The sequence below is a fragment of the Heteronotia binoei genome, chromosome 5 (assembly GCF_032191835.1).
Source record: "Heteronotia binoei isolate CCM8104 ecotype False Entrance Well chromosome 5, APGP_CSIRO_Hbin_v1, whole genome shotgun sequence".
In the NCBI taxonomy this organism is placed as follows: domain Eukaryota; kingdom Metazoa; phylum Chordata; class Lepidosauria; order Squamata; family Gekkonidae; genus Heteronotia; species Heteronotia binoei.
The window spans coordinates 16,558,152-16,585,352 of NC_083227.1; the positions used below are offsets into that span (position 1 = coordinate 16,558,152).

Sequence of the window (27,201 nt, forward strand, 5' to 3'; positions counted from 1 at the left end):
TCTTACTGGACCGTATATCCTCTCTGACATACAGAGCCACCCCACCTCCAACCCTTCCCTCCCTATCCTTCCGATATAGCTTATATCCAGGAATCACCGTGTCCCACTGATTCTCCTCATTCCACCAAGTTTCTGAAATTCCCACAATGTCTATGTTTTCTCCCAACACTAAACATTCCAAGTCACCAATTTTACTTCGAACACTTCTAGCATTTGCATACAAACATCTATAATTTCCCAGGCAAGCTAGAGGTTTTGCTCTGTAGCTCCTGTGCAATTGAGCAAGCCTTGCAATGCAAGCTGTGATGCAGAAGGAAACAAGAGAGAGGGAGAAGGAAGCAGATGACAGCCAGTTGCTCAGGGGCCTGATAGGAGCCCTGATTTGGCCTTCAAACTGCATGTTTGACACCCTCTCAGGGCCGGATTAACAATTAGACAAAGTAGGCACTGGCTTATGGGGCCCCATGCCAGCTCCCTTGGTGTAATAAGCAAACTGAAAGACCATTTGGTCTGGATAGTATTTGCATGAGAAACCAATAAAATGTAATAAAAGCTGCCTGTTAATTGCTCTTGCTACAAGTCTAGGTAAAACAAAAGGACATGTATTTCCTAGTGACTTTCTTGTCTGCCTAATTTATTTTTTAACATGTAACATACGTTATAAGCATCACTCTATAAACATTGTATCATTCTATACATTATAAACTTGTAGCAAGAGCAATTAACAGGCAACTTTTATCACTTCACATTCTTAACCACTACCCACCAGCTATATGTAAGTTGTGCTCACAGTACCCCATTCCCTCGTCTGAAGAAGTCTGCATGCATATGAAAGCTTACATTCTGAATAAAACTTTGTTGGTCTTAAAGGCGCTACTTGACTCCTACTTTGTTGATGAAAATGTAATATAAATGGATTGGAAATATGTCAGGGAGACGGGATTGGGCCCTGTACAAGTCTGTACAATTCCAGGACTATCCTGGAATTATGCTAATGGGGGTGGTCTGCGGCTCATAGAGCATGTGTTTCACACGCAGAAGGTCCCAGGTTCAATCCAATAAGGAGATGTGAAAGGTTTCAGACTGTAACCCTGATTGAGATGCTGCCAGTCTGAGTAGCCAATCTTTGCGGTGATAGACCAAGGGCCTGATCCAGTATAAGGTAAATTCATGTGTTCAGTAATGTTCATGGTCCTAAAGGAAGACATGAATGGAATTGTCACACAGATATTCAGGACCTTATTCTTTATGTTAAAACAGATTGATTTTGCAAGGCATGTATAAAAACAGCAGCCAATAAATATTTCACAAAATGCTTATGTGTTTATAAATGTCCCATTTTATCCTTTGTTTTTTAATTGCGTGGAATGAGAACTCCAGCAAAGGCTCCAAGCGATGAACATTGAGGTGGATCCAACCCTCCTCCAAGGTCAAGGAAGAGCTACTTAACTTGGCAGAAGACTCATTAGGCTGAAGAAGAGCTTCAAAATTTGTTCAGTAAAGTGGGAGGATATGGGTAGGACCCACCAATCTGCCCCCCAAAAGCAGGTAACAAAAATGTATGAGGAATTAAACAGCCACCAAAATGAAGTTAGAAGAAAAAGACTGCAGATTTATACCCCGCCCTTCTCTCTGAATCAGAGACTCAGAACGGCTTACAATCTCCTATATCTTCTCCCCCCACAACAGACACCCTGTGAGGTGGGTGGGGCTGATAGGGCTCTCACAGCAGCTGCCCTTTCAAGGACAGAGGCTCAGAGCGGCCTACAATCTCTTTTCCCTTCCTCCCCCACAACAGAAACCCTGTGAGGTGGGTGGGGCTGAGAGGGCTCTCACAGCAGCTGCCCTTTCAAGGACAACCCCTATGAGAGCTATGGCTGACCCAAGGCCATTCCAGAAACTGGAAGTGGAGGAGTGGGGAATCAAACCCGGTTCTCCCAGATAAGAGTCCACACACTTAACCACTACACCAAACTGGCTCCAAAACTTAAGACTGTTCTCCAACTGAAACTTAGGACTGTTCTCCTTCCACACTCCAAACACTTACAAGGTTTCTCCCCTGAGTGGATTCTTTGATGAGAACTAAGGGTTGTGCACCTTTGGAAACACTTTCCACACCCTGAGTGTTTACTTGATACCCTTCTGTGCGCATGCAATTGTGTGTAATAAGGCTTGTGCTCCACCGATAGCTCTTTCCACACTGAGAACAATTGTACGGTTTCTCCCCTGTGTGGATTCTCTGATGATTAGTAAGTGTGGTGCGCTGACTGAAGCTCTTCCCACACTCCAGACACGTGTGGGGTTTCTCGCCAGTGTGGGTTCTTTGATGCTTAATAAGGTGCGTGTTCCAAAGGAAGCTCTTTCCGCACTCCGAGCATTTATATGGTTTCACTCCTGAGTGCAGCCTCCGATGCTCATTAAGGCTTGATTTGGCACAGAAACGCTTGCCACATTCTGAGCATTGATAGGGTTTTTCTCCAGTGTGAATTCTTCGATGTGAACTGAGAGTCGTGCTCCGGCTAAAGCTCTTCCCACACTCCAGACATTTAAAAGGTTTCTCCCCTGTGTGGATTCTTTGATGAGAATTCAGAGTTGTGCTCCGGTTGAAGTTCTTTCCACACTCCAGACATTTAAATGGTTTCTCCCCCGTGTGGATTATTTGATGCAAAGTAAGGCCCGTGCTGTGACTGAAACTCTTCCCGCATTCTGAACACTGATATGGCTTCTCTCCTGTGTGGAGTCGCCGGTGCGAAATGAGGGATGTGCTCACCTTGAAACTCTTACCACACTCGGAGCAGTGATAAGGTTTCTCCCCAGTGTGAACTTTTTGGTGTGAAAAAAGGTTCCCACGGTGGCTGAAGCTTTTCCCGCATTCCAAGCATTTATACGGTTTTACACCTGTATGAATTTTTTGGTGGGAACTTAGGGAGGCATTCATCTGGAAGCTCTTTCCACACTCGTTGCACTTATATGGGCACTCTCCTGTGTGGATTCTCTGATGTGAAAGGAGGTTTCCATTGTCACTAAAGCTCTTTCCACACTCCAAGCACATGTAGGGCCACTCCCCTGTGTGGACGCTTTGATGCCTAATCAGGTGCGTGCTCCATCGGAAGCTCTTCCCGCACTCCAAGCATTTATATGGGTTTTCTCCTGTATGCAGTTTGTGATGGCCGTTGAGGCTTGATTTAGCCGCAAAACTCTTGCCACAGAAGGAACACTTGTACGGCTTCACTCCTGTGTGGATTCTTTCATGGCACATAAGATCTGCATTCCGGCTGAAGCTCCTTCCACACTCTGGGCAAGTATACGGTTTCTCCCCTGTATGGATTCTCTGATGCCTGACCAGGTTGGATGTCTGACGAAAGGTCTCTCCGCATTCCGAGCACGCATACCGTCTCTCCCCTGTATGGATTCTCTGATGCCTCTTAAGGTTGGATTCTTTACTGAAGGTTTTTCCACATATGGGACACTTATTCCTTCTCTTTTCTTTCTGCTTTTCTGGTTGCAATGGAGTTTCAAGGGCATGCAAACTCAAAGACCTGTTGGATTCACAGGCCTGATCACCTGGTCCCAGCATCTTAGATCCTTCTTGGTTCCCAGAATTCTCTTCCACTTCTAGATCCCCAGCTCTTTCCGCCAATGTCCCAGAAACCTCCCTCTCACTATCTCTTTGATGAGCATCAACTCCTAGGATATAAAAAGAGGTAAAAAATTAATGAAACCTATATTTTTGTCAACTATAATTAACAGGGATTCCAATAAGGGGAGAAACCAAATTTACAGATGTTCCAAAGTAACATTTTAAAACTATATTATTATTATTATTATTATTATTATTATTATTATTATTATTATTATTATTATTATTATTATTATTATTAAATTGTTACAGGTTTTCAATTTTTAACTCAAAACATAAACAGTACAAATATTAATTTTAACAAGGAAAAATATATCAAACACAGCTTGTACTATGTGCAGTTCTGGTCGCCGCACCTCAAAAAGGATATTATAGCATTGGAGAAAGTCCAGAAAAGGGCAACTAGAATGATTAAAGGGCTGGAGCACTTTCCCTATGAAGAAAGGTTGAAACGCTTGGGACTCTTTAGCTTGGAGAAACGTCGACTGTGGGGTGACATGATAGAGGTTTACAAGATAATGCATGGGATGGAGAAAGTAGAGAAAGAAGTACTTTTCTCCCTTTCTCACAATACAAGAACTCGTGGGCATTCGATGAAATTGCTGAGCAGACAGGTTAAAACGGATAAAAGGAAGTACTTCTTCACCCAAAGGGTGATTAACATGTGGAATTCACTGCCACAGGAGGTGGTGGTGGCCACAAGTATAGCCACCTTCAAGAGGGGTTTAGATAAAAATATGGAGCACAGGTCCATCAGTGGCTATTAGCCACAGTGTGTGTGTATATATAAAATTTTTGGCCACTGTGTGACACAGAGTGTTGGACTGGATGGGCCGTTGGCCTGATCCAACATGGCTTCTCTTATGTTCTTATGTACAATAAAACCTAAACAAACCTTATTTTTATTAGTGAAAGCATTACGAGGCGCATAATAATAAGGCATCTAAAAAAGGTGCAGGTGCAAGCACCAGTTGTTTCCGACTCTGGAGTGACATCGCAGCATGACGTTTTCATGGCACACTTTTTGTGGGGTGGTTTGCCATTGCCTTCCCCAGTCATCTACACTTTCCCCCAGCAAGCTGGGTACTCATTTGACCAACCTCGGAAGAATAGAAGGCTGAGTCAACCTCGAGGCGGCTACCTGAACCCAGCTTCCGCCAGGATCAAACTCAGGTCGTGAGCAGAGCAGATGGACTGCAGTACTGCAGCTTTACCACTCTGCACCACGGGGCTCTTAATAAGGCATCTACCTTATCAATCAAAAGCAAAATCCGTATATTTAGCAGGTAGTTGACTGAAAACGTCAGTTTCAGCTGTTATATACTGAAAAAATGGGAACCATTTATCAATAAAATTAGAAGCTTTCTAAGAGTTTTCTGCTACTATGATTTGAGAAGCAAATTTGAGAAGTAACATTTTATTGTATAAACCAATACAGTAACATAGATAACCATCAAACAAAGGGATATGGTGAAATTATGGTACAATAACTTTTAAATATGTAATAGTCAACACTAAATTAAAAAGAGTTAAAAGAGAGGAACCAGAAAGGAGAGAACAAATTGTATGGTTCATAAAGAGATCTGTTGTATCTGAGCATGTTTGTATCTTTCACAACCCTTTTTGAAGTTGAGACTAATCACGTGGGATTACTCATTGACGAGATAAATAATTCTAGCAGTGTAAACCATTTTTCATTAAAATAGGAAATCCTAGGGCAGTTCAAAAATCTATTAACTCAGTCTGTGGTGTTCTCCATTATATATTGGTCCCAGAGTTTGTGAAACCAAATGTTAAGAGTAAAGGCTGATTTATTTTTCCAAAATGAATCTATTGCTGTCCTGGCTTCTACGATCATTGAATCTATTAGTTGTGTCCTAAATAAGGCAGAACATGTGGCCAAAAATTTAGAAACAGAGTTTCTAGGCAAAATGGGACTTCAACACCAGTTATTACTTATAAGGAGAAGAATAAGATTATGATGTTGGATTTATAACCCACCCTCCACTCTGAATCTGAGTCTCAGAGTTTACAATCTCCTTTACCTTCCTTCCCCGCAACAGACACCCTGTGAGGTAGGTGGGCCTGAGAGAGCTCTGACAGAAGCTGCCCTTTCAAGGACAACTCTGTGAGAGCTATGGCTGACCCAAGACCATTCCAGCAGCTGCAAGTGAAGGAGTGGGGAATTAAACCTGGTTCTCCAAGAGTCCATGCACTTAACCACTGCACCAAACTGGCTTTAGAACACCAGCAATGGAGTAAAGTACCAACCTGGTTATAAATGTACAGATCTAAAGGAGGAAAGAAAATGGGCTTTACAGCCTGATCTCCATCCAAAGATTTCATAGGGTCCTGTCCAGATCACATCTATGATGTACATTTTTATCCTTGTCCCTCATCTAAACAACCCAAGCAACATACTTGGGTACCTTTTTTGATCCTCATACCTATCCTGCCTCTTTTTCTCTGGCCCCTCTGGTGCCTTTGAGAAAGAGGGTTGTTTTTTTTTTTTAAAGTAGGTAGTCTTTTAACTAAGGGAATTCATATATGGTCTGCTCTTGGCCCAAGGACTCTTTATGGATCTTTTTTAGCCAGTTTGGTGTAGTGGTTAAGTGTGCGGGCTCTTATCTGGGAGAACGGGGTTTGATTCCCCACTCCTCCACTTGCAGCTGCTGGAATGGCCTTGGGTCAGCCAGAGCTCTGGCAGAGGTTGTCCTTGAAAGGGCAGCTGCTGTGAGAGCCCTCTCAGCCACACCCACCTCACAGGGTGTCTGTTGTGGGGGAGGAAGGTAAAGGAGATTGTGAGCCGCTCTGAGACTCTTTGGAGTGGAGGGCGGGATATAAATCCAATATCTTCTTCTTCTTAGGCTGCTTATTGTTTGTTGAATGCTATTTTTATCTCCTGGCTGGTTAATAATTGCCAAGGAGTTTCAAGGTCACATACAGCCAGGCCCAGCTCTCCTCTCCTCCTTTTGGCGAAGAAGAAGAAGAAGACTGCAGATTTATACCCCATCCTTCTCTCTGAATTGGAGACTTAGAGCAATTCACAATCTCCTATATCTTCTCCCCCCACAACAGACACCCTGTGAGGTGGGTGAGGCTGAGAGGGCTCTCACAGCAGCTGCCCTTTCAAGGACAACCTCTGCCAGAGCTATGGCTGACCCAAGGCCATTCCAGCAGGTGCAAGTGGAAGAGTGGGGAATCAAACTCAGTTCTCCCAGAGAAGAGTCCACACACTGAACCACTACACTGAACCGGCTCTCAAGAAACAGGCCTTACAACTGGGTACTCTGCCATTTCCCAGAGATAGAGTTAAACCACCTTGCCATGCTGGCAGGCAAAGCTACACTTTAAGTTGTCCACTCCCTTACTGAGACACTCATAGACCTATCTTTCATGAATCTATCTAATCCCCCTTGAAAGCTGTTTACTCCTGTGGCCATCACGACATCCTCTGGCAGCGAATTCCGCATTTTAATCCCTTTCTGTGTGACGTAGTATTTCCTTTTGTCCATCCTGAACCTACTGCCCACTGACTTCATTTTATGCCCTCAAGTTCTAGTCTTTTGGGAGAGGGAGAGGAAAAGGTTCTCTTGGTCAACTCTCTCCAATCCATGCATAAATCAGAGTGACCGAGATCACTCTGAAAGCTTCATGGTAGAGTGGAGAGATTTGAGATTGGGCCCTAGTCTTGCACTCTTAACCATGACAGCACTCATTGAAAACAAAAGGAAGAAGAAGAAGAAGATATTGGATTTATATCCCGCCCTCCACTCCGAAGAGTCTCAGAGCGGCTCACAATCTCCTTTACCTTCCTCCCCCACAACAGACACCCTGTGAGGTGGGTGGGGCTGGAGAGGGCTCTCACAGCAGCTGCCCTTTCAAGGACAACCTCTGCCAGAGCTATGGCTGACCCAAGGCCATGCTAGCAGGTGCAAGTGGAGGAGTGGGGAATCAAACCCAGTTCTCCCAGATAAGAGTCCGCACACTTAACCACTACACCAAACTGGCTCTCCAGTTTGAAATTGAAAACAAATGAGCCAGTGTCATAATGCCCCTGTATAAATCAATGATGCGCCCTCATTTGGAGTACTGTGTAGAATTCTGGTCACCGCACCTCAAAAAAGATATAAAAGGGCAACTAGGATGATTAAAGGGTTGGAACACTTTCCTGATGAAGAAAGGTTAAAATGCTTGGGGCTCTTTAGCTTGGAGAAACGTCAACTGAGAGGTGACATGATAGAGGTTTACAAGATTATGCATGGGATAGAGAAGGTAAAGAAAGAAGTACTTTTCTCCCTTTCTCACAATACGAGATCTTGTGGACACTCAATAAAATTGCTGTGCAATCGGGTTAGAATGGATAAAAAGACGTACTTCTTCACCCAAAGGGTGATTAACACATGGAATTCACTGCCACAGGAGGTGGTGATGGCTGCAAGCATAGACAGCTTCAAGAGAGGATTGCATAAACATCTGGAGCAGAGGTCCATCAGTGGCTATTAGCCACAGTGTATTGTTGGAACTCTCTGTCTGGGGAAAGTGATGCTCCGTATTCTTGGTGCTTGGGAAGGGCAACAGGGTGAGGACTTCTAGTGTCCTGGCCCCACTGATGGACCTCCTGATAGCACCTGTTTTGTTTTGGTTTTTGGCCACTGTATGACACAGAGTGTTGGACTGGATGGGCCATTGGCCTGATCCAACATGGCTTCTCTTATGTTCTTATTGAGCAAAGGAGAAAGAAAGCCTTACCCAGAAAGTCAACACTCCTTTCATTCTCTGTCATGGCTTTTCTGTGCTGATCTGGAGGGCTCTTCTCCACCTCAGTGAATGGGACACCCACCTACTCACTATAGACCCTGAAAGAAGAAGTGAGAAAACCCCCATCAATGAGAATTGGGGGTGGGGGAATCGTGGACCATCTGAAAGAGGTAGGAAAGGCACTGGAACCTTAATTTTCCTGCTCATTGGGAGACAACACAGAAAGACTTCAGTTTCTCTGAAGCATGAACTTGACAACATCTGAGACCAGGAGCGCCTTAAAGACCAAGATAGGTAGCCGTATTTGTCTGTAGCAGTAGAGAAGAGCAAGAAAAAGACTAACAAAATTTGTGACAGGAACTTTTGTGAGTCCTTACTCTTTTATTCAGAGTCCAGTAGCACCTTAAAGATTATTATTATTAGCATTTGATGAATCACCCTATCCCAGCTAGTGCCAGGCTCTGGGCAATGTACAACATTAAAAAATACATATACATAAAATCAGTTACATTAAAGAGATTACAAACCCTGATGGCGTCTTTAAAGTGCTCTTATTCAGTCATTACATCACATCAGGGGTGGGTGTATCCTTCCAAGAGGAGGTGGAGAGGAAAAGGTGCCCAGGGCCGGATTAACAATTAGGCCAACTAGGCACTGGCCTATGGGCCCCCACACTTTTAGGGACCCCGGGCTGGCTCCCCCCTGCTGATTCCCCCCTGCTTGCAGCCCTACCAGCCTGCATGTGCAGCCAGCAACTGAGCCGCTCTTTGCCCGACTTGCCTGGTGTGGGTGCTGCTGGCGTTGTTGCCAAGTTTGCCTCTTTCTGCTTCTCCTCCCCGCCAGTTGAGAAGGTGCCTGCAGGCTGCAGTGGGGCGGGCGCTTCGACTCAGAGATAATTTGCAAGGGGCCTCCTGAGATTTTGACTGCCTAGGGGCCTCCGTAGGGTTTAATCCAGCACTGAAGGTGCCAGCACGGCAACGGTCGCTGTCCTTATGCAAAGGCTTGGTGGAACATCTCTGCCTTACAGGCCCTGCGAGACTGTGAAAGGTTCCGCAGGGCTCTGATGTCCACCAGGTCAGGGTACAAAATTTGTGGCAACGCATGAGCTTTTGTGAGTCACAACTCACTTCTTCAGATACAGCAAGAATGGGAGTCCATCTTGTATCGTGGCGAGCGGCGTGATTTCATATATAATAATAATAATAATAATAATAATTTTTAATTTATATCCCGACCTCCCCGCCGGAGCAGGCTCAGGGCAGCTCACATAATATAAAATACAGTATACAGTTGTACAACAATAAAACAAAATAAAATACCCCAATTTACAATTATTCATCAGTTAAACATTAAAACATCAATAAAACCAGAATTTAAAACCACAGATTAGTTTGGTGCTACAAATATAACTTAGCTTTGCATAACAATGGTGTAATAATTCCACATTAAAAAGCCAGCTGGAAGAGGACGGTCTTGCAGGCCCGGTAGAACTGGTTAAGGTCCTGCAAGGCCCGTACCTCTTCTGGTAACTGGTTCCACCAGCGGGGAGCTGTAACTTGGGATGTGCATTCGGTTCAGCCGAACCGTACATACAGCCGAATCACCACTGATTCGGCTGTATACGGAATCGGCTGTAGCTGATTCCCATTGAGGCCAATTATGCGGCAGCCGAATACGGCTCGCCGTATACTGCCGAATAGCTATTAGGCAGTATACGGCTGTCAATGGAAAAGGCGGGAAAGTAGCTTCTGCAGCCTCAGGGGAGCTGCTTGCCTACTTTCCCACCTTTAGTAGCCTCTTCCCGCCTCTCCCATAGTCTCCCTGGGATCAGGGAGGGGGGGAGGGGGAAGAGGAGCCCCAGCAGCCAATCCAAAGCATGCATTTGCAAAATGCATTGCAAATGCATGCTTTGCAGGGCTGTTGTGTAGCTGATGGCCCAGCCATCAGCTACATTGTTGTTATTTTGATCTTTTGCTTACTTGGGTATCCAAGTAAGCACTGTTGTCTGGCCAATCAGAGAGCAGTGCTATTTTTTGAAATTGCTCTCTGTAGGGCCAGAGAACCTTTTTAAGGAGTCTTCCTGGCTGGACTCCTCCATTGCTGCTGTATTGGTGTATGTGGGTTGGTGTGAGAGATTGTGCTGCTGCTGGCTGGTCCTTGGCTTCAGCTGCTGCCTGCTACTCTCTCACTCAGCCTTACCAGACTTCCCTGGAGTAGAGAAGACAAGGTAAGACAGTTTTGGGGTTCTTGTTTTAGTTTTTGTTGGTAAAAGGACTAGAGTCCCTTTACTTGTCCAGATTTGGGTGGGTGAGTACTGGGTGGGTAGCCTATTTGGGGTTGGGGTTAGGTAGGGTGGCCAGACCGTCCCGGTCTCCCGGGACTTTCCCGGTTCTGGCCCCCAATTCCCGGCTCCCGGGCTGGGTATACCGGGACCATTAAGAGGTCCCGGTTTAGCCAGCCAGAGAGCCGGGGGCCGCGCGCCCGGGCGGGGAAGGCGGCGAGTGAGGGAGGGAGCGACCCTGCGCGTGCGCAGATCGCCCTGCGCACGCGCAGGGACGCTCCCTCCCTCACTCGCCACCTTCCCCGCCCGCGCACGGGGCCCGGCGGTGGCGTCGGAAAGGCCCGCGGTGGTCGCTGGAGGGCCTCCAGCGACCCCCGCAGGCCTTTCCGAAACTTCCCGGGGCTCGAAACCGCCACCCCCCGTCCTCCTCCACCCGGGAGGGCGTCGGAAAGGCCCGTGGGGGTCGCTGGAGGCCCTCCAGCGACCCCCGCGGGCCTTTCCGACGCTTCCCGGGGCTCGAAACCCCCACCCCCCGTCCTCCTCCGCCCGGGAGGGCGTCGGAAAGGCCCGCGGGGGTCGCTGGAGGCCCTCCAGCGACCCCCGCGGGCCTTTCAGACGCTTCCCGGGGCTCGAAACCCCCACCCCCCGTCCTCCTCCGCCCGGGAGGGCGTCGGAAAGGCCCGCGGGGGTCGCTGGAGGCCCTCCAGCGACCCCCGCGGGCCTTTCCGACGCTTCCCGGGGCTCGAAACCCCCACCCCCGTCCTCCTCCGCCCGGGAGGGCGTCGGAAAGGCCCGCGGTGGTCGCTGGAGGCCCTCCAGCGACCCCCGCGGGCCTTTCCGACGCTTCCCACGGCTCGAAACCCCCACCCCCGTCCTCCTCCGCCCGGGAGGGCGTCGGAAAGGCCCGCGGGGGTCGCTGGAGGGCCTTCCCCTTTCCGACGCCCTCCCGGGCGGAGGAGGACGGGGGTGGGGGTTTCGAGCCCTGGGAAGCGTCGGAAAGGCCCGCGGGGGTCGCTGGAGGGTCTCCAGCGACCCCCGCGGGCCTTTCCGACGCCCTCCCGGGCGGAGGAGGACGGGGGGTGGGGGTTTCGAGCCCCGGGAAGCGTCGGAAAGGCCCGCGGGGGTCGCTGGAGGGCCTCCAGCGACCCCCGCGGGCCTTTCCGACGCCCTCCCGGGCGGAGGAGGACGGGGGGTGGGGGTTTCGAGCCCCGGGAAGCGTCTGAAAGGCCCGCGGGGGTCGCTGGAGGGCCTCCAGCGACCCCCGCGGGCCTTTCCGACGCCCTCCCGGGCGGAGGAGGACGGGGGGTGGGGGTTTCGAGCCCCGGGAAGCGTCGGAAAGGCCCGCGGGGGTCGCTGGAGGGCCTCCAGCGACCCCCACGGGCCTTTCCGACGCCCTCCCGGGTGGAGGAGGACGGGGGGTGGCGGTTTCGAGCCCCGGGAAGTTTCGGAAAGGCCTGCGGGGGTCGCTGGAGGCCCTCCAGCGACCACCGCGGGCCTTTCCGACGCCCTCCCGGGCCTCCGACGCCACCGCCGGGCCCCGTGCGCGGGCGGGGAAGGTGGCGAGTGAGGGAGGGAGCGTCCCTGCGCGTGCGCAGGGCGATCTGCGCACGCGCAGGGTCGCTCCCTCCCTCACTCGCCGCCTTCCCCGCCCGGGCGCGCGGCCCCCGGCTCTCTGGCTGGCTAAACCGGGACCTCTTAATGGTCCCGGTATACCCAGCCCGGGAGCCGGGAATTGGGGGCCAGAACCGGGAAAGTCCCGGGAGACCGGGACGGTCTGGCCACCCTACCTAACCCCAACCCCAAATAGGCTACCCACCCAGTACTCACCCACCCAAATCTGGACAAGTAAAGGGACTCTAGTCCTTTTACCAACAAAAACTAAAACAAGAACCCCAAAACTGTCTTACCTTGTCTTCTCTACTCCAGGGAAGTCTGGTAAGGCTGAGTGAGAGAGTAGCAGGCAGCAGCTGAAGCCAAGGACCAGCCAGCAGCAGCACAATCTCTCACACCAACACCAACCCGCGGGCCTTTCCGACACTTCCCAGGGCTCGAAACCCCCACCCCCGTCCTCCTCCGCCCGGGAGGGCGTCGGAAAGGCCCGCGGTGGTCGCTGGAGGCCCTCCAGCGACCCCCGCGGGCCTTTCCGACGCTTCCCGGGGCTCGAAACCCCCACCCCCTGTCCTCCTCCGCCCGGGAGGGCGTCGGAAAGGCCCGCGGGGGTCGCTGGAGGCCCTCCAGCGACCCCCGCGGGCCTTTCCGACACTTCCCAGGGCTCGAAACCCCCACCCCCGTCCTCCTCCGCCCGGGAGGGCGTCGGAAAGGCCCGCGGGGGTCGCTGGAGGGCCTTCCCCTTTCCGACGCCCTCCCGGGCGGAGGAGGACGGGGGTGGGGGTTTCGAGCCCTGGGAAGCGTCGGAAAGGCCCGCGGGGGTCGCTGGAGGGTCTCCAGCGACCCCCGCGGGCCTTTCCGACGCCCTCCCGGGCGGAGGAGGACGGGGGGTGGGGGTTTCGAGCCCCGGGAAGCGTCGGAAAGGCCCGCGGGGGTCGCTGGAGGGCCTCCAGCGACCCCCGCGGGCCTTTCCGACGCCCTCCCGGGCGGAGGAGGACGGGGGGTGGGGGTTTCGAGCCCCGGGAAGCGTCTGAAAGGCCCGCGGGGGTCGCTGGAGGGCCTCCAGCGACCCCCGCGGGCCTTTCCGACGCCCTCCCGGGCGGAGGAGGACGGGGGGTGGGGGTTTCGAGCCCCGGGAAGCGTCGGAAAGGCCCGCGGGGGTCGCTGGAGGGCCTCCAGCGACCCCCACGGGCCTTTCCGACGCCCTCCCGGGTGGAGGAGGACGGGGGGTGGCGGTTTCGAGCCCCGGGAAGTTTCGGAAAGGCCTGCGGGGGTCGCTGGAGGCCCTCCAGCGACCACCGCGGGCCTTTCCGACGCCCTCCCGGGCCTCCGACGCCACCGCCGGGCCCCGTGCGCGGGCGGGGAAGGTGGCGAGTGAGGGAGGGAGCGTCCCTGCGCGTGCGCAGGGCGATCTGCGCACGCGCAGTGTCGCTCCCTCCCTCACTCGCCGCCTTCCCCGCCCGGGCGCGCGGCCCCCGGCTCTCTGGCTGGCTAAACCGGGACCTCTTAATGGTCCCGGTATACCCAGCCCGGGAGCCGGGAATTGGGGGCCAGAACCGGGAAAGTCCCGGGAGACCGGGACGGTCTGGCCACCCTACCTAACCCCAACCCCAAATAGGCTACCCACCCAGTACTCACCCACCCAAATCTGGACAAGTAAAGGGACTCTAGTCCTTTTACCAACAAAAACTAAAACAAGAACCCCAAAACTGTCTTACCTTGTCTTCTCTACTCCAGGGAAGTCTGGTAAGGCTGAGTGAGAGAGTAGCAGGCAGCAGCTGAAGCCAAGGACCAGCCAGCAGCAGCACAATCTCTCACACCAACACCAACCCGCGGGCCTTTCCGACACTTCCCAGGGCTCGAAACCCCCACCCCCGTCCTCCTCCGCCCGGGAGGGCGTCGGAAAGGCCCGCGGTGGTCGCTGGAGGCCCTCCAGCGACCCCCGCGGGCCTTTCCGACGCTTCCCGGGGCTCGAAACCCCCACCCCCTGTCCTCCTCCGCCCGGGAGGGCGTCGGAAAGGCCCGCGGGGGTCGCTGGAGGCCCTCCAGCGACCCCCGCGGGCCTTTCCGACACTTCCCAGGGCTCGAAACCCCCACCCCCGTCCTCCTCCGCCCGGGAGGGCGTCGGAAAGGCCCGCGGTGGTCGCTGGAGGCCCTCCAGCGACCCCCGCGGGCCTTTCCGACACTTCCCAGGGCTCGAAACCCCCACCCCCGTCCTCCTCCGCCCGGGGAGGGCGTCGGAAAGGCCCGCGGTGGTCGCTGGAGGCCCTCCAGCGACCCGCGCGGGCCTTTCCGACGCTTCCCGGGGCTCGAAACCCCCACCCCCCGTCCTCCTCCGCCCGGGAGGGCGTCAGAAAGGCCCGCGGTGGTCGCTGGAGGCCCTCCAGCGACCCCCGCGGGCCTTTCCAACGCTTCCCGGGGCTCGAAACCCCCACCCCCCCGTCCTCCTCCGCCCGGGAGGGCGTCGGAAAGGCCCGCGGTGGTCGCTGGAGGTCGTCCAGCGACCCCCGCGGGCCTTTCCGACGCTTCCCGGGGCTCGAAACCCCCACCCCCCGTCCTCCTCCACCCGGGAGGGCGTCGGAAAGGCCCGCGGGGGTCGCTGGAGGCCCTCCAGCGACCCCAGCGGGCCTTTCCGACGCTTCCCGGGACTCGAAACCCCCACCCCCGTCCTCCTCCGCCCGGGAGGGCGTCGGAAAGACCAGCGGAGGTCGCTGGAGGCCCTCCAGCGACCCCCGCGGGCCTTTCCGACGCTTCCCGGGGCTCGAAACCCCCACCCCCCGTCCTCCTCCGCCCGGGAGGGCGTCGGAAAGGCCCGCGGTGGTCGCTGGAGGCCCTCCAGCGACCCCTGCGGGCCTTTCCGACGCTTCCCGGGGCTCGAAACCCCCACGCCCCATCCTCCTCCGCCCGGGAGGGCGTCGGAAAGGCCCGCGGTGGTCGCTTCCCCGGCCTCTACCACCCCCCCCCCCGTGCTGGCGGAGGCCCGGGAGGGCATCGGAAAGGCCTCTCCGCCGCCGGACTCGCCGCCGCCGTAGGTAAGGGGGCCGAAAGCGGGGGGGGGCTGGCGGTTGGGGGTGGCCTTCCTTTCTTCCCTCCCTCCTTCCTTTCTTCCTTCCTTTCTTCCTTCCCTCCTTCCTTCCTTCCTCCCTCCTTCCTTCCTTCCTTCCTTCCTTCCTTCCTTCCGCACGGGACACATATCAAATGAAAGAGGGGGCGCAGGGCTATCAGAAACAGTCAGCGGAGGGAGTCGGGAGACCACCCCACTGGGGGATCCACACCCCGAAAGTGATGAAGGTGGCGCAGATAGAGCCAACAGGACAAAATAAATAGGCTGCATTATGCAGCACAGTTGAAAAAGTGCCTTATCCCATATACTGATGAAGTATATACAGGATTTGAGAACAAAATTGTTTCCGGCGGTGATATTTGGGGGATTTTTGGGGACGTCACAGGAAGTGCTGTGAAGTCACTTCCTGTTTCCGGCAGTGGCATTTGGGGAAAATGATGTCATTTGGGGGAAATGATGTCACAGGAAGTGATGTCACTTCCCGTTTCCGGCAGGTGACGCGGGGAAAATGATGTCACAGGAAGTGATGCCACTTCCTGTTTCCGGTGGTGGCATGACGTCACCGGAAGTGACATCACTTCCTGTTTCCGGCGGCGCGCGCGCGCACCCCTGCCTCCCCCCCCCCCCGGTTGTCCCTGGCTGGCCTTCAGACATTATGGTCACCCTAGGGTTAGGTTCTGCTGGGGGTGGGGGCCTGGGTGGGGGGTTGCTAATTTGCCCATATCTTAATTTAGTGAGAGGACTTTTAAAAGTGCAGTGTCCTTTTCCTTCTCCTGATTTGGGTGGCTTGGATTTCTTGGGGTTAGGGTGAAGGGTTATTTTTGGGTGGGGGTGGGCAAAGTTCCTGTATTGTTAAAAGTTGAGTTTTTTACTGTTTTAAAAGTATTCAGTGTTTGATTTGTTGCTGCTGTGTTGTGCTGCTGCTGTTACTTTTCTCTTCAGGTTATTGGGGGGCGGGGTGCTGTTTGGCCTAATTTTCATTGTTTAAAAGGCCACTTTTGTCCCCCTTTTCCTGGTTCTGGTTTTAGGGGTGGGGGTGTTGTTGTTGACTGATTTGGCCTGAGTTTTCTTATTGGTGAGAGGCGACTTTTTAAACACTTGAGTTGCTTGGCCTTTTTTCCTGTTGTCACTTTTCCTGGTTTGGGGGTGGGGGACTGGGGGTGGGGGTGTTGTTGACTGATTTGGCCTGAGTTTTCTTATTGGTGAAAGGCCACTTTTTAAACACTTGAGTTGCTTGGCCTTTTTTCCTGTTGCCACTTTTCCTGGTTTAGGGGTGGGGGACTGGGGGTGGGGGTGTTGTTGACTGATTTGGCCTGAGTTTTCTTATTGGTGAAAGGCCACTTTTTAAACACTTGATTTGCTTTGCCTTTTTTCCTGTTGTCACTTTTCCTGGTTTGGGGGTGGGGGACTGGGGGTGGGGGTGTTGTTGACTGATTTGGCCTGAGTTTTCTTATTGGTGAAAGGCCACTTTTTAAACACTTGAGTTGCTTGGCCTTTTTTCCTGTTGTTACTTTTCCTGGTTTAGGGGTGGGGGGCTGGGAGTGGGGGTATTGTTGACTGATTTGGCCTGAGTTTTCTTATTGGTGAAAGGCCACTTTTTAAACACTTGAGTTGCTTGGCCTTTTTTCCTGTTGCCACTTTTCCTGGTTTAGGGGTGGGGGACTGGGGGTGGGGGTGTTGTTGACTGATTTGGCCTGAGTTTTCTTATTGGTGAAAGGCCACTTTTTAAACACTTGATTTGCTTGGCCTTTTTTCCTGTTGTCACTTTTCCTGGTTTGGGGGTGGGGGACTGGGGGTGGGGGTGTTGTTGACTGATTTGGCCTGAGTTTTCTTATTGGTGAAAGGCCACTTTTTAAACACTTGAGTTGCTTGGCCTTTTTTCCTGTTGTTACTTTTCCTGGTTTAGGGGTGGGGGGCTGGGAGTGGGGGTATTGTTGACTGATTTGGCCTGAGTTTTCTTATTGGTGAAAGGCCACTTTTTAAACACTTGAGTTGCTTGGCCTTTTTTCCTGTTGCCACTTTTCCTGGTTTAGGGGTGGGGGACTGGGGGTGGGGGTGTTGTTGACTGATTTGGCCTGAGTTTTCTTATTGGTGAAAGGCCACTTTTTAAACACTTGATTTGCTTGGCCTTTTTTCCTGTTGTCACTTTTCCTGGTTTGGGGGTGGGGGACTGGGGGTGGGGGTGTTGTTGACTGATTTGGCCTGAGTTTTCTTATTGGTGAAAGGCCACTTTTTAAACACTTGAGTTGCTTGGCCTTTTTTCCTGTTGTCACTTTTCCTGGTTTGGGGGTGGGGGACTGGGGGTGGGGGTGTTGTTGACTGATTTGGACTGAGTTTTCTTATTGGTGAAAGGCCACTTTTTAAACACTTGAGTTGCTTGGCCTTTTGTGATTCTGCTGGTTTTGTTTTGGTTTTTTTTAAATTACCTTTGGTTGGTGTGGGGGTTGGTGAGGGTGTGTGTGGGCTGGGTCACTTTCTTGTTGTTATAGAGTGATTTTTGGAATCTGAGTGTGCTCTCGGTTTGGCTAGGGCCACTAAATAGGCTGCCCCACTAATAAGGGTGTTTTTAGGGATTGTGTTTTTTTGAAATTTAAAACAAAATTAATCCAGTTTAGGGCTTTATCTCCTTTCGCAATTCAAGTAGGCCAGATAGGGGTGCTTTAAAAAGATTTTAGGTTTCTCATAAAAGGCAGCGTGACTACTAGGCCACATCAGGCTCCCTTTTAAAGAGACTAGGGTTGCAGCAGCGGTGCATCTGGCTTCCAGCCACTGAAAGCCGGTGCTTTCTTAGATTTCCATAGGGTAAACCACAGCTTCTCTCATGTTATAGGGGACACCTGATTTCTAGTTTGCAAGGGAATCAGGTTTGTCCCAGGATCTAGTTAGGAGAAGTTTAACTAAGAGGATATAACAAGGATTGCCTTCATCTCAAGGTAGCCTTTTAAAAACTGCAGCCAGGTAGAGGCAGGATCACCTAGTCTCCTAAACTTTACCAGACTACTACCCCAACTCAAAGAAGGACAGGTTAGGGACCAAAATAAATAAATAAACAAGCTTTGGTGGGAGGGTTTTTAAAAAGAAGTCAGGGCACCTGTTGGTTCAGGGTATAGTGCAGCGAGTTAGGTTTGTAAAAAACCCCACTCTCAGTTCAGGTTCTGTGAGACTGGCCAAGGGTGACATGAGTGACAGGCAGCAGAAGAGGGGCCCTGGGGGCAAGGCCAAGGAAAGACTAGAGGGGTGGAGGGCAGGGGGAGGACCCAGGTCTCCCCCCCACACCTGTGCGTAGGGCCAATCCACAGCCGCCTACCAGCACTCCGACCTCTGGCCAGAGTGTGATGAAGAAGAAGGCCCGCCTTGGGCCGTTCATCGAGGCTGCTGCTGGGGCGCCCCCAGCAGAGGTGCCATTAGGTGCTGGCACTGCGCAGAGGTCTGCTGCTCGGGCAATCTCTCCTCCAGCTGACGTCGCTCGGCCTCAGCAGCCGGAGGAGGGGCAGCAAGAGCAGCCCTCCTTGGAGATGAGCTTTGGGGACAGTTTTCTGTCCAAAACGATCACCCCAAGGAGGGTGCAGAGTGTCGTGCAGGAGCTGGAGGAGAAGCTGGTTGAGGAGGACCAGCCCTCTTCTTCGGTTCCTTTGGGCACCAGCAGTCCTTCAGGGGATGGCCAGGAGGGGAGGTCGCATGGGGTGGAAAGGGAAGAGATGGAGACCCACGAGGTGCCTCCATCTCCGCCCACTTCCCCCCGGCGACCAGCCCCTCCTGCCACCCCGAGACACGATGTGTCTGCCCCGAGCACCTCAAAGGAGGTGGCTCCGGACACCTAACCTGCCAGTCAGTTTGGGCATCCGTTCACCTCTGAAGTATGGAAGCATTTCCAACTCATGGAGGATCCACGTTATGCGCAGTGCAAGCTGTGCAGGGCCCGGATCAGTCGTGGGCGGGACCCTGCCCACCTGACTCCAGGGGGGATGCGGAATCACCTGCGGAAGCACCACCCGGGGGTGCTTCTTAAGGGGGAGAAGCAGGCTGGTGCTGTGTTGTCCAAGCGGCCAACAACACCACCCAGCCAGGAGGTCCGTCCCATCGCGACTACCTCCGCTCTCCAGGAGCGTTCCGTGGGAGAACAGGGACACCAGGCATCTCTGCCTGAGATGTTTGGTAGGGGCACCTCTGTGCCAAGAGGGGGAATCAGGCACGGCAGGAGGGTGATCGCCTGGAACCTTGCCAGGTCTGTCGCCCATGGGCTTCCATTTTCAGTGGTCGAGAATCCTGGGGTGCGGGGGTTGCTGGAGTACCTGGCGCCCTGGTACAAAATTCCTGCTAGAACCACCCTTAGCAGGACCATTGTGCCAGCTGTTTTCAGGGCGACCAGATCTGTGGTGCCGGGGGGACTGTTCATTTCACCTCAGATATCTGGACCTCCCAACATGCGTTCGAAGGGTATCTCTCCCTGACTGTGCATTGGTGGCAACCCAGAGAGCTGGGTGGGGGTGGCAGTAGCGACAGGCAGGGTCAGGGCCGCCGGGCCGGCTATCGCTGGGCCTTGCTGCACGCCGAAGCAGTCGACACGCCGCACACGGCGGACACTCTCAGAGCCATCCTCTCATGACAGTTAGAGGGCTGGGTAGGCAGCGGGGACGTCGCCATGGGCTTCGTGGTGACTGATGGTGGCTCAAACATCAAGGTGGCTGTCCAGCGATGGGGCCTAAAATGCCTTCCTTGCGTGGCCCACCTTCTCCACCTCGTGGTTAAGGACGCATTAGGACAGACGAAAAGCCAGGATTGTCTGTATCTAGCCGCGACCCATGAGTACCGACTTCTGCTCCAGAAATGTCGGCACATCACGGGTCACTTCTCACACAGCAATGCGGACTTGTATCGGCTGCGTGAGAAACAGACACTGACAGGCGTGCCAGGGCACCACCTGATCGGTGACATCAGCACGCGCTGGAACTCCACCTGCGCCATGCTGGAGCGCATGGTGAAGCAGAGAGCAGCCCTGGATGCCTTTGTCTCTGAGACGAGGGTCTTTTGGGATGAGAACCGTCTCACCCAAGAGGATTGGGTGGTCATTTCTCAGACTGTGGAGGTTCCTGGGCCCTTCAAGACCTACACAGAAATGCTCTCGTCTGACATGGCAAGCATCACACTGGTCGTCCCCATGGTCCAGATGGCCCGTGGGGACCTGGCCTCGTTTCTAGTGCCAGCTCAAGGCCATGCAGACGTTCGTCCAGTGGTGCACGCCGTGGTTGTTAGGCTGCAGGAAGGGCTTGAGGCCCACTTTCACACTTTCACCCAGGATAAGGTCTACATGATGGCGACCATGTTAGACCCGCGCCTTAAGGGCACAGTCGCTGAGCGGGCCAACGAGCTCGATCGCTGGCGAGACGAGCTCTCCCAGAAGGTCGAGCATTCCAGAGTCAGGGGGGGCCCAGTGCCGGTAGTTGAGGAGGAGGGGGGTGGAAGCAGCTCATCTGAGACTTCCGCTGCTGTTGTTCATCCCCAGCCTCCCCAGCTAGGCAGTGTTTTCCCCCAGACTCACGCCACGAAGAGTGCTGAGGTGACATTCATTGGGCGGGTCGTTGGCCCCTCTAGGAGCGGTAGGGCACTGAGAGCGAAGATGGGTGCTGCAATGGCGAGGGACTATCTTTTTGAGCCCCTCGAGTCGCAGGAAGCGTCTCCTTTGGACTACTGGGTCACGAAGGAGGGGGTCTGGCCGGCCCTCTCCTCCGTGGCCAAGGCATTCCTCTCCTGCCCACCGACGAGCGTGTCTTTTCACATATGGGTGACATTGTCTGCCCACATCGCAATCATCTGCAACCCTGGACAGTTGAGCAGTTGGTCTTCCTGAAGGACAACTTGCCAATGTTCGGCTCCCTGAAAATGGACTTTGAGAGTGAATGAAGTGAGCACCTACTTGTGCCTGCATCCTCTCTTGGCCCGCGCTTGGAAGGTGGTCGTAAAACACTCCTCCAATAAAAATTGACTAGAGTCCAAAGACAGCCCAAAAACTCACTCACAAATGGATTGGCAGTGCATCCCCCCCTCATCCCTCCCCAAACCAAAAGTGAATGCTGGTTTAAAAATTGCAAAGCGATCCAAATTTCTCCAGTCCTCCATCCACACATGCCTAATAATACTGAAAGGGCCATTGCAGCCCCCAACTGTAACCGACAGCACCCACAAGCCCAGCCAGGATAACCCACCCAGTTTTTTTTCAGGGGCAGGAGGATGAAAGAGGGAGGTGCCAGTGATGATGACAGGCAGCCAGCAGCCATACCAATGCTGAGGTCCCTCTAATGGGACAGTGATGCTGGTGTGTTACTGCTGAGCTGAGAGAGAAGGAATGGTTGCCTTCCTCTCACATAATCTGAGGCCCTCCCAGTGATCTTCCTCATTTGGGGTGCAATTCTGGCTCGCCTCCTCGTGGTGCACCCTGGGTAACGCAAAAGAGCCTGGACCAGCCAACCATCCATCACTCCAGGTAAGTCAAAATGTTTCTTGCTTTGTGTCAGATACAGAATGATGTGGAGCTAGGTGTGGTGGTCCACCACTTCTCTTGTTTGAGAGTTGTGTTGTTTGGGGCAGGGCTGGAGAGCTGGCATCTGTAGACTGTGTGTTCTGTGGCAGGGAAGCTGGGACCTGGGTGAGAGACCCAGAGCCAGCAGGCTTGTTGTGGTTGGCCAGCTCTCCCCGTGTTGTTTGGGGCAGGGCTGGAGAGCTGGCATCTGTAGACTGTGTGTTCTGTGGCAGGGAAGCTGGCACCTGGGTGAGAAACCCAGAGCTAGCAGGCTTGTTGTGGTTGGCCAGCTCTCCCCGTGTTGTTTGGGGCAGGGCTGGAGAGCTGGCATCTGTAGATTGTGTGTTCTGTGGCAGGGAAGCTGGCACCTGGGTGAGAGACCCAGAACCAGCAGGCTTGTTGTGGTTGGCCAGCTCTCCCCGTGTTGTTTGGGGCAGGGCTGGAGAGCTGGCATCTGTAGACTGTGTGTTCTGTGGCAGGGAAGCTGGCACCTGGGTGAGAAACCCAGAGCTAGCAGGCTTGTTGTGGTTGGCCAGCTCTCCCCGTGTTGTTTGGGGCAGGGCTGGAGAGCTGGCATCTGTAGATTGTGTGTTCTGTGGCAGGGAAGCTGGCACCTGGGTGAGAGACCCAGAACCAGCAGGCTTGTTGTGGTTGGCCAGCTCTCCCTGTGTTGTTTGGGGCAGGGCTGGAGAGCTGGCATCTGGGTTTGCTGCAGCCAGGTCTCTACAGAGCAGACCTTGAGCAGATTGTGTTTTGTGTGGCAGTGACGTTGGCAACTGGGTTTACATTGGTTCCAGGCCTGCAGGGTTCATAGAGTAGATAGAGGGATGTAGTGTGCATTTGGGTCCTATAGAGATTCTCTGGTGTGAAGTTAGGTTTGGCTTTGGGTGCCCCAGGAATTGGACCCCCGGTCCAATTTTTTTTTGGGCCTTGTGGGTTTTGTGTGGGACAGTGCCCTGAAGCTGCACAGCAGTTTGGGGGGCTCTCCTCAAAACCTCCTGCTCCCCAGAGCCACTTTTCCCACGACAATTACAGTGAGGAAGTGGCTCTAATTGGTTTTTTCTCACCATTGGGAGCAGTGTTCCTTTTGGGGTGCCCACAGATGGGTGCCGTCTTTTTGGACCAGGGGGGTTGCATGCTGGGGAGTCCCCTGAAGCTGCCCTGCAGTTTTGGGGCCTCTCCCTCAAACCCCCTGCCCCCAGTAGCCTCTAATTATGCCCTATGTTGCCATTGATTTCAATGGCCCATAGGGTATAATGATGGAATAGGGGCACCCTCTTTGGGTGCCCCTGGAATGGGATCCCCTGGCCCAAAATTTTTGGGACTTGGGGGGGTTGGAGGGGAGAGTCCCCTGCAGGTCCCCTGCAAATTTGGGGGCTCTCCCTCAAACCCCCTCCCCTCCAGGTGGCTTCAAATATACCCTATTTGCCATTGATTTCAATGGCCCATAGGGTATAATAGGGCCGTATATTCGGAAATAGCGCATCTACCGTATATGCGGCTATTCCAAATGCGGTATTCAGGAGTATACGGGGATTCCAAATTCCCCCCCCCCCCGTATACTTCCGAATCCGTGTAATACCGAATTTTTTTTTTTTGCACATCCCTAGCTGTAACCGAGAAGGCCCTCTCTCTTGTCATTTTTAATTTGGCCTCCTTTATATATATGGGCAGATGGTTCTTTCTTCGAACAACTTAGATTTCCAATTCAATGACTGATCTATTTTGCAACTATATTATGCATTATATTGTTAATTATCAAGTAATCTAATCATTAATGCATATTCTATGTTACATAATTCATGATGACTGCCTACTAGCTATAACTTTGGATAAACCAAAACGTAAAAGAAAATCTAATATATATTTTCCACAATGTAAAATACGTGGCATTTTGTTCAAAATCCATTTCCTTATATATTTATATTCAAAACTCATTATCCTTTTTTTTTTTTGCACTGCGTTACGTTACATGCACAGCGCCACCTTTATAAAAAATTGTTAACCTCTTTCCCATTCTAAATTCATCTCTTGCTAACTGCCCTCAACACTTTGTGCTGTGTGGAAATCAACACCCTCAGAGCTCTTGAGGTCACAGGGAGGGAGACATCTAGAGCAGCAGTCTGCAACCTTTTAGGCACCAGGGACCGGTTTTGTGGAAGACAATTTTTCCACAGACAGGCGGGGGGCGTGTTGCGATAGTTTTGGATGATACAATTGTGCACTTTTTATTTCTATTAGTTTGGTGTCATGGTAAGCAGTGGGGTGCCGCACGGCTCAGTACTGGGTCCCATGCTCTTTAACTTGTTCATTAATGATCTGGAGTTGGGAGTAAGCAGTGAAGTGGCCAGTGTGCAAAGTAATGCACATTGGGGCCAAGAATCCCAGCTACAAATACAAGTTGATGGGTTGTGAACTGGCAGAGACTGAACAAGAGAGAGATCTTGGGGTTGTGGTAGATAATTCACTGAAAATGTCAAGACAGTGTGAGATTGCAATAAAAAAGGCCAACGCCATGCTGGGAATTGTTAGGAAGGGAATTGAAAACAAATCAGCCAGTATCATAATGCCCCTGTATAAATCGATGGTGCGGTCTCATTTGGAATACTGTGTGCAATTCAGGTTACTGCACCCCAAAAAGGATATTATAGCATTGGAAAAAGTGCAGAATAGGGCAACTAGAATGATTAAAGGTTTGGAACACTTTCCCTATGAAGAAAGGTTAAAACGTTTGGGGCTCTTTAACTTGGAGAAATGTCGACTGCGGGGTGACATGATAGAGGTTTACAAGATTATGCATGGTACGGAGAAAGTAGAGAAAGAAGTCCTTTTCTCCCTTTCTCACAATACAAGAACTCGTGGGCATTCAATGAAATTGCTGAGCAGTCAGGTTAAAACGGATAAAAGGAAGTACTTCTTCACCCAAAGGGGATGGGACGGTGGCTCAGTGGTAGAGCATCTGCTTGGGAAGCAGAAGGTCCCAGGTTCAATCTCTGGCATCTCCAAAAAAGGGTCCAGCCAAATAGGTGTGAAAAACCTCAGCTTGAGACCCTGGAGAGCCGCTGCCAGTCTGAGTAGACAATACTGACATTGATGGACCAAGGGTCTGATTCAGTATAAGGCAGCTTCATATGTTCATATATTTAAAGGGTGATTAACATGTGGAATTCACTGCCACAGGAGGTGGTGGCGGCTACAAGCATAGCCATCTGTAAGAGGGGATTGGATAAAAATATGGAGCAGAGGTCCATCAGTGGCTATTAGCCACAGTATATATATATATGTGTGTGTGTGTATATATGTATATGTGCGTGTGTGTGTGTATATACACACACACATATATTGGCCACTGTGTGACACAGAGTGTTGGACTGGATGGGCCATTGGCCTGATCCAACATGGCTTCTCTTATGTTCTTATGTTAAGTGTGCGGACTCTTATGTGGGAGAACTGGGTTTGATTCCCTACTTCTCCACTTGCAGCTGCTGGAATGGCCTTGGGTCAGCCACAGCTCTCACAGAGTTGTCCTTGAAAGGGCAACTTCTGGGGAGAGCTCTGTCAGCCTCACCCACCTCACAGGGTGTCTGTTGCAGGGGAGGAAAGTAAAGGAGATTGTGAGCTTCTCTGAGACTCTGAAATTTGGAGTGGTGGGCAGGATATAAATCCAATGTCGTCTTATTGTTATTACATTGTAATATATAATGAAATAATTATACAACTCACAGCCTGATTGCTAACAGGCCACGGACCGGGACTGGTCCACGGCCAGGGGGTTGGGGACCACTGATCTAGAGAGCTGGTGCCGGGTAGTGGTTATAGTTTCCAACTAGGAGTTGGAAGACCTGGGTTCAAATCCTGACTCTGCCAAGGAAGCTCCCTGGATGACTTGGAGCCAGTCACAGGGTCTCAGCCTAACCTATCCCACAGTGTTGTTGTGCAGTTAAAATGGAAGAGGAGGAGGAGAAGAAGAAGAAGAAGAAGAAGAAGAAGAAGAAGAAGAAGAAGAAGAAGAAGAAGAAGAAGAAGAAGAAGAAGAAGAAGAAGAAGAAGAAGAAGATGATGATGATTGATGATGATATTGGATTTATATCCCACCCTATACTCTGAATCTCAGAGTGATCACGGTCTCCTTTACCTCCCGCCCACAGACACCCTGTGAGGTAGGTGGGGCTAAGACAACTCTGCGAGAGCAATGGCTAACCCAAGGCCATTCCAGCAGGTGCAAGTGGAGGAGTGGGGAATCAAACCCGGTTCTCCCAGATAAGAGCCTTTGCACTTAACCACTACACCAAACTGGCTCTCAGAAGGATATGAGCTGCTTTGGATCCCCAAGCAGGTATAAATGAGCCAAATAATAATAGAATAAATACAAAGCACTTTCTTCTCCTCGGTATGCAAATACCCCCCCTACCAAATGAGTAGCCCCACTTTGCTGTCCCACGGAGAGATACCGAGCCACTCACCATTGAAGAGCAATCCTGAACCCTCCCTCACATTCTGGGTTCCTTGGATTTATCTGGATGAAGCCTTCACTCACCTCTCCCAGGAGTCTAGAGGTTTTGCTTGACTCGGGAATAATCCGTTCTGCCAAGGTCCTCTCCTAGGAACTGGATTCTGCACCTCTCTCCCTCTGCATTTCTAAGGCAGAAGGGAGGGAATGGCTCCAGGGTCACAAAATCTGGGATCCGATGTCTTGCATGACTCCACAGCCCTAGCCCATGGTTGCAAAGTTGTGTTTGCAGAATGAAATGTCAAGCGGGGCGGGGAGTGTCAGAATTAAATGTAAAGGGGGAGGGGAGAACTGCAAAGTCCCCCCAAGTGGGGAGGAGCAGGAAGTAGAATCAGCAGGGCACCTCTCTGTATTCCTTTCTAGGAATTCTTTCTGTCTTTTTAACCCTCGAAGAGGGGACAGGGTAAAACCTGGAACGGGCCAGAACACCCTGGAATGGGCATAAAACAACGTAGACTGTCACAAAAACCACTGGGATGCATCACAGCCCGAAATCACCATAAAAAAAGTAGACTGTCACAAAAAAAACACAAAACACTGGGATGCATCACAGACACTCGAGAACAATATTCTAGAAGAGAAAAAGCAGAACTCACACGTCCTTATTACCCCGCTCTGGGCCAAAATGCCTCCGGAATGCCCCAGAACAGGCTGGAACGGGCATCAAACTGCCTGGGCTGCCACAAAAAACACTGGCATACATCACAGACAGTCAAGAACAATATTTTAGAAATGAAAAAGTGGAACTCACACGTCCTTATTACCCCGTTCCAGGCCAAAAGGCCTCCAGAACACCCCAGAACAGCCCGGAATGGGCATC

The 27,201-nt window shown here is 52.2% G+C and overlaps 1 protein-coding gene across 1 annotated transcript; it reads right to left on the bottom strand.

Moving 5' to 3' along the window:
• Positions 1 to 2,011: 2,011 nt before the first annotated feature.
• Positions 2,012 to 26,624, bottom strand: LOC132571763 (zinc finger protein 883-like). The gene is made up of 3 exons (XM_060238557.1): positions 26,409 to 26,624; positions 8,393 to 8,499; positions 2,012 to 3,687 (listed from the first exon to the last, which is right to left on the bottom strand). Exons 2-3 carry the CDS (start codon positions 8,424 to 8,426, stop codon positions 2,012 to 2,014), a joined length of 1,710 nt encoding a protein of 569 aa, XP_060094540.1. The 5' UTR covers positions 8,427 to 8,499; positions 26,409 to 26,624.
• Positions 26,625 to 27,201: the final 577 nt, after the last annotated feature.

Bases quoted from the DNA above. Each gene is read 5' to 3' on its own strand.
- LOC132571763 (XM_060238557.1), bottom strand. From the start codon at position 8,426: ATGACAGAGAATGAAAGGAGTGTTGACTTTCTGG. The intron at 3,688-8,392 runs GTAAGGCTTTCT...TTTATATCCTAG, and splicing joins AAGGAGTGTTGACTTTCTGG to GAGTTGATGCTCATCAAAGA.